Raw genomic sequence first — 11,923 nt, forward strand, 5'->3', positions numbered from 1 at the left:
CTAATTACACCTACTTTAAGTCCCCTAATAAAATAACAAAGCCCCCCAAAATAAAAAAATGCCTTACCCTATTCTAAAATAAAAATTGTAAAGCTCTTTTACCTTACCAGCCCTTAAAAGGGCCTTTTGCGGGGCATGCCCTAAAGAATTCTGCTCTTTTGCCTGTAAAAAACCATACAATACCCCCCCAACATTACAACCCACCACCCACATACCCCTAATCTAACCCAAACCCCCCTTAAATAAACCTAACACTAAGCCCCTGAAGATCTTCCTACCTTGTCTTCACCACGCCAGGTATCACCGATCTGTCCAGAAGAGGGTCCGAAGTCTTCCTCCTATCCGGGGCTGAAGAGGTCCATCATCCGGCTGAAGTCCTCATCCAAGCGGGGGCTGAAGAGGTCCATCATCCGGCTGAAGTCTTCATCCAAGCGGGGGCTGAAGAGGTCCATCATCCGGCTGAAGTCTTCTATCAAGCGGCATCTTCAATCTTCTTTCTTCCGGCTCCATCTTCATCCCGCCGACGCGGAACATCCATCCTGGCCAGCGACTTCCCGACGAATGACGGTTCCTTTAAGGGACGTCATCCAAGCTGGCGTCCCTTGAATTCCGATTGGCTGATAGGATTCTATCAGCCAATCGGAATTAAGGTAGGAAAATTCTGATTGGCTGATGGAATCAGCCAATCAGATTCAAGTTCAATCCGATTGGCTGATGCAATCAGCCAATCAGATTGAGCTCGCATTCTATCAGCCCCCGCTTGGATGAAGACTTCAGCCGGATGATGGACCTCTTCAGCCCCCGCTTGGATGAAGACTTCAGCCGGATGATGGACCTCTTCAGCCCCGGATAGGAGGAAGACTTCGGACCCTCTTCTGGACGGATCGGTGATACCCGGCGTGGTGAAGACAAGGTAGGAAGATCTTCAGGGGCTTAGTGTTAGGTTTATTTAATGGGGGTTTGGGTTAGATTAGTGGTATGTGAGTGGTGGGTTGTAATGTTGGGGGGGGTATTGTATGTTTTTTTTACAGGCAAAAGAGCAGAATTCTTTGGGGCGTGCCCCGCAAAAGGCCCTTTTAAGGGCTGGTAAGGTAAAAGAGCTTTTCAATTTTTATTTTAGAATAGGGTAGGGCATTTTTTTTATTTTGGGGGGCTTTGTTATTTTATTAGGGGGCTTAGAGTAGGTGTAATTAGCTTAAATTGTTGTAATATTTTTATAATGTTTGTAAATTATTTTTTTATTTTTTGTAACTTAGTTCTTTTTTGATTTATTGTAACTTAGTTCTTTTTTGATTTTTTGTACTTTAGTTAGTGTATTTATTTGTAGGTATTTGTATTTAATTTATTTATTGATAGTGTAGTGTTAGGTTTAATTGTAGATAATTGTAGGTAGTTTATTTAATTAATTTATTGATAGTGTAGTGTTAGGTTTAATTGTAACTTAGGTTAGGATTTATTTTACAGGTACTTTTGTAATTATTTTAACTAGGTAGCTATTAAATAGTTATTAACTATTTAATAGCTATTGTACCTGGTTAAAATAAATACAAAGTTGCCTGTAAAATAAATATTAATCCTAAAATAACTACAATATAATTATTATTTATATTGTAGCTATATTAGGGTTTATTTTACAGGTAAGTATTTAGCTTTAAATAGGAATAATTTATTTAATAAGATTTATTTTATTTTGTTAGATTAAAATTATATTTAACTTACGGGGGTGTTAGTGTTAGGGTTAGACTTAGCTTTAGGGGTTAATACATTTATTATAGTAGTGGTGAGGTCGGCAGATTAGGGGTTAATAATTGTAGGTAAGGTAGCGGCGACGTTGGGGGGGCAGATTAGGGGTTAATAAATATTATGTAGGGGTCGGCGATGTTAGGGGCAGCAGATTAGGGGTACATAGGGATAATGTAGGTTGCAGCGGTGTGCGGTCGGCAGATTAGGGGTTAAAAAAAATTATTAGAGTGGCGGCGATGTGGGGGGGCCTCGGTTTAGGGGTACATAGGTAGTTTATGAGTGTTAGTGTACTTTAGAGCACAGTAGTTAAGAGCTTTATGAACCGGCGTTAGCCCAGAAAGCTCTTAACTCCTGACTTTTTTCTGCGGCTAGAGTTTTGTCGTTAGATTTCTAACGCTCACTTCAGCCAAGACTCTAAATACCAGCGTTAGAAAGATCCCATTGAAAAGATAGGCTACACAATTGGCGTAGGGGGATCTGCGGTATGGAAAAGTCGCGGCTGGAAAGTGAGAGTTAGGCCCTTTCCTGACTGACTCTAAATACCAGCGGGCGGCCAAAACCAGCGTTAGGACCCCCTAACGCTGGTTTTGACGGCTAACGCAGAACTCTAAATCTAGGTGATTATGTTTCTGAATGTGTATCATAGGGATTTGTACAATTATTTAATTTATATTAAACAGAAAATATTAAAGCTAAGCATGCACCAAAACTTGTGTGACATAAAAGTCTAAATAAAAACTTCAATGGTCCAGAAATAGCATAGATAGACTTTATAATTGACTTCTACTATCAAATTGACTTCATTCTCTTAGTGTCGTATATAGGGCCAGATTACGAGTTGAGCTCAAATTAATGCTCCCGCTTGAGCAGTAATTGTGCTACAAGTAAGAGTTTTCTGCTTGAATTATGAGTTGAAAGTAAACAGTTTTTGCTCTAGCGGTAACCTAACGAGCACAAAAATCTGGTTAGAATATCACGTGCGCATTCACGTATTCCCCCATAGAAGTCAATGGAGAGAAGAAAAAAGCCCACTCTCGCGCAAACCCGATCGTATATTCTCATTTGTGCCAACTGCACATAGTAGAATATGTTCTATTTATTCATAAATACATATTTCTACATATATATATATATATATATATAGAGTATATATGATATTTTTTGGTACAATATATATTTATACCTATATATACTTGATAATATATAGTTATAGATATATACAGATATACATAGGAATATCTGTTTAGAAAGACATAGAACATATTCTTCTATCTGCAGAACATTGGAATGTGAAATATTTACATTAAATACATAGTTAAAATCTTTATTAAATATGAATATTGCATAAATATCCTTTAACATGTTTTATCTTCTTAACAGCAAATGGCTCCAATGCACTTATATCTATATATATATATATATATACACATATAAATATATAAATATATATATATATACACATATAAATATATAAATACATATGTACACATATATAGACATATATATATATATATATATATTTGTATCTGTATGCATGGCAATGTTAAAGACCTTTACCTGACACTGAACCCAATTTTTTTCTTTTGTGATTCAGATAGAGTATAAAATTTTAACTAACTTTCTAATTTACTCCTATTATCAACTTTTCTTCATTTTCTTGGTATCTTTATTTGAAATGCAAGAATGTAAGTTTAGATGCCGGCAAATTTTTGGTGAACAACCTGGGTTGTTCTTGCTGATTGGTGGATAAATTCATCCACCAATAAAACAGTGCTGTCCAGAGCTCTGAACCAAAAAAACACAGCTTAGATGCCTTCTTTTTCAAATAAAGATAGCAAGAGAACAAAGAAAAATTTATAATAGGAGTAAAGAAGAAAGTTGCTTAAAATTGCATGCTCTATCTGAATCACACAAGAAAAAATTTGGGTTCAGTGTCCCTTAACACCTGAGATCTCATATCTTTGAGCCTTTATAACTTTTGTGTGCAATATTTTTACGTAATCATTTGTATTAGATGGTGTTATTATGAGTGTATCTCTACTTTGTAATGTGTTTTTGATGTGTTTTGTGACACTTTTATGTTTCGCAAAACAGTTAACTAGAGCTCTGAAGATGTGGTAATCATTCTCGCGTAAATTGCGATTGCGCTCACACGATCATGTTTACTTTCAACTCGTAATACGAGCAGTAAGCCCAATGAGTGCAAACCCTCACGATATACCCCTTATCACTCGGGCGCAAACGTTTGCACTACACTCGTAATCTAGCCCATAGATGGTAAATGGCAGCCACACTGATATGTCTCTTATCATTGGCTCATCAGATATGTGCATCAGTGCATATGTGCATCTTTGCATTATTGCTCTGGAGCTGACTTTAACTATGTGTTTAACCTCATTGCAGGGGTAACACATAGTTAAAGGGATACTGAACCCACATTTTTTTCTTTCGTAATTCAGATAGCATGCAATTTTAAGCAACTTTCTAATTTACTCCTATTATCAATTTTTCTTCGTTTTCATGTTATCTTTATTTTAAAAAGAAAGTCCAGACCCTGGACAGCACTTGTTTATTGGTGGATGAATTTATCCACTAATCAGCAAGAACAACCCAGGTTGTTCACCAAAAACCTACATTCTTGCTTTTCAAATAAAGATACCAAGAGAATGAAGAACATTTGCTAATAGGAGTAAATTAGAAAGTTGCTTACAATTGCATGCTCTGAATCACAAAAGAAAAAAATTGGGTTCAGTGTCCCTTTAATGCAATCAATAATGGAATCATAATATTCTAACACAGACATTAGGGCATTTTCTGTTTATTTCCCTTTAAATGTTAAAAAAAGAAAAGAAAAGCAGATATGCTCATAACATGATTCATATTCAAACTCATTATTTATTATTAGGATACTACTGAATTTAAATGTTCTGTTGCACTAATGTTATTATGATATTCTGAATATACCAAATATAATTCAACAAGCTATTTGTTTGTACATTAGCAGTTTTCCATACCCTGGTATAACAAAAAAAAAGCATTTACTATAAATACCAGCAAGCCACAATTTTTCTCCTAACTATCGGTACGCAATAATCTAAAAGCTGTGCTTTCTAAACAGCACCGAGTTTTACACATTAACTTGACACAAGTAAACTGATAATCTGTTGCTAACATGCTACTTTAAAGGTAAAAACATCGGAAAGCAGGAATATTATCCTTGTATCTGCAGCATACAGTAACACATTATCTTTGGCGTAACAAGCTGCATTCTAACCTGACCATAAAGTTATAAATAATGATATGATAATATTATAACAATTGCAGCATTTTATTAGCTATTATTAACGATTAAGCAACTTTGTATCCAATCCATTGCATTCATACTCAACATTTAAGAAAGTTCCGCTTCTTATATATTAATAGGTTAACAATTTCACAAATTTCAATTGAGTGTTTACCCTCTGTATGCCGAAGACTACTCTCATATCAATACCAATCCTGTTATATTACCGCAAACATACTCTTTGGTATTTCTACTTCTCAACTGTATGACACATACACTAAAGAATAATTGCACAAGCAATACAAGATTATTTAAGATAGATATCAGATTATAGATTATTTCAATACTATAATTAATATTTGATTTATAATCTGCTATCAAGTGATTTCAGTAACCAATCTCTACTACCCAGAATTGTTTTCAATTCATATATTACTAAGTGGACAATAAACTGAAGTATAAATTATCACACAGTCACAAGGATTGTATTAAATGTTTCTTAAGATATCGCAGAACCTAGTTTAGAACGCAGCTCTCAAGACACTATACCTACAAGTACATATGGTGGGGTACACAACCCAACTATCAAATCTAGCTAAAGCAATCAAGTAGTTCCTTAACGAGTACTCTATATATTTTGGTTGCACTGATTACACCACCAGTGTACATTCCTCAGGAGGAGATTAAATGGTTATCTGATAACACATTTTTACCTTACCTTGTCTGGTTATTCACAGACGTGCTACATAATACAACTACTAGTTGCCTAGGGTGTTTAAGTGTGCCCAATTTTTAATCTATACTATTAAAGATAAATTTTTAACGTGTCATTTCTTTACACACACATATCACGCCATACATATTTGATTTAATATATGAGGATGTGAGTGCTATTTAAGTGTACCATTTTTTTACAACCTTCTTTGGTTGTACAGTCTGTAAATAATTTGGTACACAGCACCGACGGGCAAGCACGATTATCAATAAAGCCAAACTAATACGATTACCAGCCCAACCCTCAATACCCACAGTAGTGCCATCGCACCCTCCCTTTTTCCTCTAAAAATGCTCATAACATGAAGCATGAACAACTGAAACAGGGGGGAGTATTGTAAATCTAAATAATTATGTATATATATTTTTTAAAAAGCTTTTTTCACTCACATTTGAAATAAAAAATAAAACACATTAGGATTACCAATTAACTGAAATATTGATGAATATAACACAGATGGGGTGAATGTGTGTGACCGGCATTGCCAGAATAAGATATCTGATAATACCAGCATATACTTCAGATGAATCAGAATCAATACACTCTAGACTGAAACATGTATAGGCCGGAGTTAAAGAACATATCAGTACTTATTACAGTATACTGTACATGCAGCCAGTGCCAGAATTAAATAGTGTATGCTCAATAAGGTCCCCCAGAAACTGTGAGATTCCTACAAATATTAACCAAGAACTGAAATTAGCGAGCTTTGTCCCATAGGAACTAATAGCTCTCGTACCCTTCATTTTTTACATGAACCTTATGGTTGCCTCTGGATTTTATTCTGGGAGTGTTCAGTACCACTTTAAAAAAAAAAGTTAAAATAGGTTTACTTCATGGGCCAGATTACGAGTGAAGCACAAAATTGCACTTTATCAAACGCAATTTTTTTTATTTTTTTTTAATAGATTTTATTGAAATTTTCAATTAAAATGAACAAACTTTGTATACGTGTTACAAGTACTAGCATCAGTATAGGAGATACACAGACATATGAACGAACAAATCACATAAATCTGATATCATTATCTAGCTTTGTAACATATCTACATACATTGAGATTCTCTAGCATTCGTTGCATTGCAAATTTCCTGTATCATGAAAAATGAAATCACCATATTTAACTTATGCCCTTTGGTATATATATCATAAATCCTAATTATCCATAACACATATATAAGAGCATGTTTACAATATTAGCAGAAAATTAAACAATATTATTTGAAAATAACGTTTAGGGAATATGTGCAGAAATATATCTTGAGATAATACTATTAATAAAGATTGTTGCCATAAATGTTTTGGGTTTGTGTATATAAACTTAAAAAGAAAAAAGGGTAGAGACCTATCACAATACCTCGGCTATTAGATGATGTAGTGTTGGAACAGAGAAGACAGGGAAAGGAACATATTACTGTTAGCAGGGGATCGAAACCATCGATATGTAGGTTTGCATGAGGTGAGCTTACATGTATCTAAGGACCGTGGTCTGATATTAAGTGCTCAGGATCTGGTCCTGCCCAGGGCCCTTGGGCCAACACCAGACTCCAGCAATGATGTAGAGGTTAATTAAAAAGTTCACATTTTCAATAAGCCTAAAACCCCTTGCAAAAGTTGTATTGTAGTTATATATTATAATCCCTGTTCTCTTATTATATTCCCTATTCCACTCAGAAGGTATCACAACCTCTATCTTTGTAGTACCGTGACAGGTCATAAAAGGAAAGGTATATTGGAAGCAGTATTTATCGAGGGAAACCGCAAATTTAGCCTCTGGGGATTAAGTGAGTTCCCAGAGTACTATATAGAAATGGGGGGTGGTAGATATTGAGCAAACCGGGCCAAGACTGAAGAGCTATGAGAGAAGCAAACCAGAAATTCAGCAATGACTCAGATACTATCTATACAGATATGGTATAGCGGCTACAGACTCAACCAAAAACATTATCTATGAGGGCCTACCTAACTCCGGTGTTCATCATGTGCTCACGTTGGTCAGTAAAGAGGCTTCTGCATAGCTGGGGACCTGCTGTGAGAAGGTGAATGAAATGGAAAAGGCTATTGCTCCTGACAAGAGGGCCACTCTCTTGGTAGAAGATATCAGGGTAGGTTTGATTGTCGAGACCGCCGTTTCAGCATCATCTCCAGTGATGCGACTTTTAAGACATGTACAGGTGCAGGAGCACAATCCTCTGTGTGTTCTGTGATCGCTGCATGTGGAAAGCTTAAAGGACAAAGCACAGCAATTAGCTTGTATTCAGAAGTTGAAATGTTTGTGGGATCCCGTAGGAGCGGCACCTCTATGGTTTCCAAGATGGCTGTGATATATTGGAGCATGTAAGTAGTAGCTCCTTACATAAACGTCCATGATGTGCCTCCAAGATTTTGCAAATATCTGCCAGTAGCACCCCTAGGTAGCTTAGCATGTCTGAAGGAGGTTCAAAACAAATTTTTAAAAGACCGCTGCTCCATAACCTGTCCGCTTGCTCTGATGAGGCGGACAGAGATCGCCACAATTCAACCCGATCAAGTATGATTTACACCCCCTGCTGGCGGGTGGCAAGTCTGCAGGGGGCAGCGTTGCACCAGCAGCTCACAAGAGCTGCTGGTGCAATGCTGAATACGGAGAGCGTATTGCTCTCCGCATTCAGCGATGTCTGTCCGACCTGATCCGCACTGTCGGATTAGGTCCAACAGACCTTTGATAAATAGGCCTCTCTGTGATAACAAAACAATGCAGTGACGATATGTAACAGAATAAATGCAACCAGCAACACAGATAGTCAATGTAAGCACACATTCATATACACAAAAAATGCAGATCAAGTCATAACTTTGACAATAATTTGTTATCCACATACCTTAAGTATCGTATAACTAGTAAGACCAACATCAGAGAGTATTATTATCCTTGGTCTTATAAACACGGCCACGGCACCTACCAAGAGAAACCAATACCCACTTCCTGGTTAGTGGTGCGGTCACGTGTCCAGAGAACCAATGGGTTGCAGGCAACATGGTTGCTCTGGCAACACAAAATGCAGTGCTACGGTCATCCGTGGAGTGAGACTCCAACGAATCAGTATGAGGAAAAAATACATACACTGTAAACGATGTGTGTACACAGCACTGAACCGTAGACATGTGAATGGATGCATATAATAAAACATTACAGGCAAATGATAGAACGCTATTAATTACCGCTATACAGTGTAGATCAATGGCTATATAGGACCGTAATATGCAGAAATAGATAATTACTGAATGAAGAATGGGTAACAAACAGAACCTGTCTGCGGGGAGAGTAAAGGGCAACAAGGGCTCTATATTAGAGACTGGTAAAGTTATACTTAAAGTCAGTGGACCGGATTATGGCCATACCCTCAAACTATCTCTAGGCACACACTGTGTAAAAGTATATATGTCATGATAGTGTGTATCTATTTACCAGTACCAATTACCCAAAGTTCATTGGTCTGAAATACATGCTAGATATCAAACAACCTACAGGCACCTATGCCTAATAAGAGAAGGGATGAACCACCAGCCCCAATTAACAAGAAACCCTATACTGGGGTTAATAGTAATGACGTTGGTAAGACAAATAGGATTATAGGGGTATTATCCTGCATGGAGCATAGACCTCCATTAAATTCAACAGTGCAGGCACTCAAGTAATAAAAAGCAGGCACACAAGTTATAAAAAGCAGTGCCAGACAATGATAGTATTTAGTCCATTGGGCTGTACAGTGTTCAAACGGTGAATCTACCTTGCTTTATTATTATTATCAGTTATTTGTAGAGCGCCAACAGATTCCACAGCGCTATAAACATAGGCGGAATACAAGAAAATATTTATAGGGATCAGACGGGTAGAGGACCCTGCCAAGAGTCGCACTGTTGTAGTCAATTTTAAAGAAGCTCTAAAGAAGGTGATCTACAATCAGCATGGCTCTTAGGCTTACATGCTATTGGGGTTCAATAGGATAGCAATGGAGGAGAGGAGGTAACAAGAGAGGATGAGGTCATGAGCAGAGCGAAGGGGACAGGAGGAAGAGTGGCTGGAGACAAGGTCTGAGATATAGGGGGGAGCAGTGCAGTTGAGGGCTTTGTATGTCAGAGTGAGAATTTTGTGTTTAATCCTGGAGGCAAGAGGAAGCCAGTGAAGGAATTGGCAGAGAGGTGCAGCAGATGAAGAGCGACGTGTAAGGAAGATGAGCCTGGCAGAGGCATTCATTGCTTTTACTTGTAGGAGTACCTTGTTCCTATCACCCCCACATTTCAATGGGGGATATAAACTATAAAGACAAACCGAAGGTCATTGACTGTGTGGCCAGCCTCCAGAAAGTGCCTTGCCACTGGCTGGTCACTCTTCTTGTTTTTAATGGCATTTCTGATGATCTGTGGTTGGCAAACCGCACCCTAGCATCATCTGAGGTTTTTGCCAACATAAAATCTCCTGCAGCTGCAGTTCAACAAATACAATACATGGATAGTGGTGCAGGTAATGAAGTATCGGATGGTATATCTCTCTTATTTGTATGTGGGTGGGCAAAAGTGGATCCAGGTACCATAGCACTATAAGTTGTGCAACCTGCACACCGAAATGAGCCATTTTTCTAGTTTAGTTGGAGCCAATTCTATTTTTTGTAACAGTGAGTGGGGTGTGTGATAATCAAAGTGTCTTTTAGTGTTCTGTTTGAAACCCACCCTAGGATGTCGCCACTTATTGAATGGTAGAGTTGAATCACTTTTAATAATGTGCCAATGTTGGTCAAGACTTTTGTCCAATTTGCTCATGACTGGACTACATACAGTGGTGAAGGTCAATCGTTGTGCATTATCTTCAGTGTCAGGATCTGTTGTTGTGGGACCCTCAACCATTCTTTTGCTTAGGTCAATTAACCTTAGATTATATCCTCTCTGTACAAATTTGTTTGCCATTTCGGATAGTTGTGTCCGTCTCATTTGTGGTTCACTATTATTTCTTGCCACACGGATCATCTGGGCCTTGGGAATGGCCTTCAGCAGTGTTGTGGGATGATTGCTCGTCGCATGCAGGAGCGAGTTTCTCTCCGTAGGCTTACAGTAGAGTGATGTATCCAATCGGTTATGCTCTTTCTTAAATATCTTAAGGTCCATGAATTGTATCGCTCTATCATCATAAGATATTTTAAACTTGACTGGATTATCCATGCCATTGAGTTGTTCAAACCAGTTTCTGAGTTCTTAAACAGAGCCCCTCCATATTATAAGGAGGTCGTTGATATACCGACGATAAAACATCACTTCAGGTTTGTCGTATATGCCCATCACAGAGGTCTCATATTTCTCCATAAATATATTGGCCAGGGAAGGGGCCACATTAGATCCCATTACCGTACAAGAGATTTGTTGAATTAAGGAGTTTTCAAAGCAGAAATAATTTAGCCTCTTAGGCTCAGGTCAAGCAGCTCAATGAGCAAGTCCAAAGGAGGACCAATGTATCCTCCATTACGCATTGCTTGCCACTTTCGTGTGGTATAATGGCATATAAGCTGTTGACATCGGCAGTTGCTAGAATCTATGTATCCTCAATGTGTAAAGCCACTCATTCTTTGATTAGTTGAGAAGAGTCCCGTAGATATGATTGCATGTTTCTGATCATGGGTTGTAAATAGTCATCGACAAAAAACGCTAATCTTGAAGTGATTGAATTGAGTGCTGAGACAATCCGTCTGCTGGAAGGTCTCTCCATATTCTTGTGAATTTTTGGCAGTGTGTACAATATAGGACAAGATGGAAAGTCCAACCTTAAAAATGTTGAGGTATTTTCATCAATCCATCCAGATCCATGGCCATTTTGCACTGCTTCATCAATAATGGTTTGAAACCTCCTGGTTGGATCACTCTGGACCATGGAATAGGTGGTTTGGTCACTTAGCTTCTGGAGTGTCTCTTCACGGTAGTACGAGTAGTCCAGGACCACTACCGCACCCCCCCCCCCCCCATTGTCCGCTGTCCTTATCACTATCTCTGGATCCGTTGCCAGGGATTTAATTACTTGTTTCTCTTCTTCTAGAAGATTATTGTGGTAGTTAACCTGTCCATTTTATTTCCAATCCTGTGTCACCATTCATATA

General features: G+C 37.9%; 1 protein-coding gene across 1 annotated transcript in view; it reads right to left on the reverse strand.

Moving 5' to 3' along the window:
• Positions 1–10,997, reverse strand: part of TSPEAR (thrombospondin type laminin G domain and EAR repeats) — a 162,471-nt gene extending 151,474 nt beyond the window's left edge. The window contains exons 1-2 of the mRNA XM_053713340.1: positions 10,553–10,997; positions 10,114–10,266 (exon numbers count right to left, since the gene is read on the reverse strand). Coding sequence (XP_053569315.1) covers positions 10,114–10,266; positions 10,553–10,997 — 598 coding nt within the window. The remainder of the gene's footprint in view (positions 1–10,113; positions 10,267–10,552) is intronic.
• Positions 10,998–11,923: the final 926 nt, after the last annotated feature.

This window comes from Bombina bombina, chromosome 1 (assembly GCF_027579735.1).
Source record: "Bombina bombina isolate aBomBom1 chromosome 1, aBomBom1.pri, whole genome shotgun sequence".
NCBI lineage: Eukaryota > Metazoa > Chordata > Amphibia > Anura > Bombinatoridae > Bombina > Bombina bombina.